This window comes from Gadus chalcogrammus, chromosome 6 (genome assembly GCF_026213295.1).
Source record: "Gadus chalcogrammus isolate NIFS_2021 chromosome 6, NIFS_Gcha_1.0, whole genome shotgun sequence".
Classification (NCBI taxonomy): Eukaryota; Metazoa; Chordata; class Actinopteri; order Gadiformes; family Gadidae; genus Gadus; species Gadus chalcogrammus.
Window position 1 is genome coordinate 5,296,128 of NC_079417.1, and position 2,500 is coordinate 5,298,627.

At 44.8% G+C, this 2,500-nt stretch overlaps 1 protein-coding gene across 1 annotated transcript in view; it reads left to right on the forward strand.

Moving 5' to 3' along the window:
* Positions 1–2,500, forward strand: part of kremen1 (kringle containing transmembrane protein 1) — a 35,808-nt gene that overhangs the window by 22,433 nt on the left and 10,875 nt on the right. The window contains exons 4-5 of the mRNA XM_056592030.1: positions 343–368; positions 1,869–1,894. Coding sequence (XP_056448005.1) covers positions 343–368; positions 1,869–1,894 — 52 coding nt within the window. The remainder of the gene's footprint in view (positions 1–342; positions 369–1,868; positions 1,895–2,500) is intronic.

The window sequence follows — 2,500 nt, forward strand, 5'->3', positions numbered from 1 at the left end:
CCCCCCCCCCCCCCCCCCCCCCCCCCCCCCCCCCCCCCCCCTTCTCCCCATTCTCCCCACACATCGTCCCATCATCTTGTCTCCTTTCAAAGGTACCATTGAAGTGGTACCTTGTACCTGCCAGGCCTACGGGAGGGTGATGGGGCGAGGGGTTGTTTACGTCTGGACAACTGCATATCTCTGCCTCCTCCCTCTGTGTTGCCTCCATAATAAAAAAAAAAAGCCATAATTCCCCAAGAGTTCATTTCAACGCTAACGGAGGGAGGAGGCATCATCATAGGAGGGCAGAACACAACAGCCCTGCCCTAGACGCGTTTAATAACCGAGGATCTTATTAAAAAGGGTTCAATCTTCCCCTTTTGTGTCGAGTTTTACCGGTTACATAACCCGGCCCTTGCTATGTCTGGAGCAAACCTTGGCGTCTTCTCGTGGCTGATGGAGCCTCTGCAAAGTATTAATCAGCTGGCGTACCACTCAGAGCGCCCTCGCACTCTGAGTGCGAAACACTAAGGTTCTGGCTGGATGGGATGTGATTTGCAGCTGGACTCGGCAGCAAGTTAGGGCCGAAGGTCAGCATTTAGAACTTATATCAAGTGCATTTTGTGCAGATATTTTTGGAGCGTTGACTTTGGGGTAGTATATATCAAGGTTATGTATGTGAGTTGTTTTGTGAGGCTCAGAGCTGAGTGCTGTCTTTGCCCGGTCCGTAACATTGCGCTGCGGTTGAATAACCGCAAAATATTTCAGTGACTGTGAATAGTTTGACACATACTCAACATTGGAAGATGCCTCCTTATTGTGGCCTAGTAGTGTGCCATAAAAAGTTGTGATTTTGTCAATATCTCTTATGTGGCTACATAACAATTGAGTCTGATAATTTGATGCTTATTTAAGGGTCAAACAAATGAGAGGGGAGCACATGTACTTGCTTACGGCATGAATCCCAAATAAAGAGGCGCAAACAACTCATGTACCGAGCAGACAAAGACTGCTCAAAGAAAGAGAACTTACTCTAGACAAAGACCAGACTGACGCCAGACTTGGGACAGAATACGACTGCAGAAGGAGACACAAGCACCTTGACTGAGGCCTCCTAACTTTCTCTCTTCTCTCTCTCTCTCTGTCAGTCATTCCCTTTATCATTTGTTGTCTCCTCTGTGCAACAATGAAACAATCTGAATCCATGCAGCCTCAGTCGTCCCTATCGTCTCATCTTCCCTCCCTTTGTAATGGCCCCCTTGGCCTCACCTTTTGTAATCTTCCTCGTCATTTGAAGAAGCGAAGCACCAGTACATTGAAAACAGTTCCCGGTAATATATACAATCAAGCCTACAGGAACAGAAGGCATCTCGAGTGCATCACAGACATGCATTTAAAGCTTGCAGGCTTACAAAACATTCTGTAGAATTACAATAGAAAGACACACTTTGACCAGATGGCTTGACTCAGAGCTATGGAAGCTCGTGGAGGAGGGTCACTGTGAATGTCTGTTTGTGAGGCTCGTGTGGAGGAGACTTATCTTCCAGCTCCTTTAAGAACCTTTAGGGTGGTTTGCGGTAGGCGAATGCCGCCACCATTCTATATTAATGGGATTTAATCGTGGTAATACAAAGCCAGTGATTGTTTTCTGTTTGGTCAGGACGTCAGTGGCCGGTTCATCTCCATAAAGGGTATTTCCCAAGGTCCTGGTTTACAATTCTATATTGTTAAGTTATTAAGGAATAAATATAAACGAGTTTCGGCCGTTGACTAGTGCGAGGCGGCTAAATATGGATAGTTTTCCGTCGCTGCTTGCAAAGTATACAGACGCTCCATAGAAGGTAAATATTCACCCTCAATACGGTGGTGTATAAGCAAATGGGTGAAAGCGCAGATGCTGCGTCCATATCCTTTTGTTTATATGACCGCAACAGGTGCTGAAGGGAAAACACAGGGCAGCTGGCACACGCTAGCATCCAGGATGGAACCTAACGTGTCTTAATTTGATTAGCTATAGAAACAACCAGCTCATGACCCGAGCGCTCGTGGTGCGTGGTCTCCACGCCGGAGACGCTCACTTTCAGCCAGCAAAAACAAAACCCCACAGAGAGTGTTTCACACTCTCAACATATGGGCTCCCTCCACATCGCGCCTCACCCGGAGACGTCGTCATCGAGCCACGACACATCAGCATCACGTTTAGTTCAGGAGGTCACAGAGGATGAGTTTAGAATAAAACGGGATTGACTCCAGAAGGAAAATTCTGGTGTTCACTGTATCATAAAAGTACAGTGCAAATCAAACGAGTACATTTTATATATGTATATATAGGTATGTATGTTTTTATACATAAACACCTCTATAAACATAGATCCAATAAAATAAAATAAAGAACTAAATCGGTAATATGTAAAACGTAACCCATACATAAACATGTTATAGTATAACATTTAATATGATGTTATTCGACGCTATAAAATAATACATATAATAGGTTTTATGTAATAAATATTGAGACAAT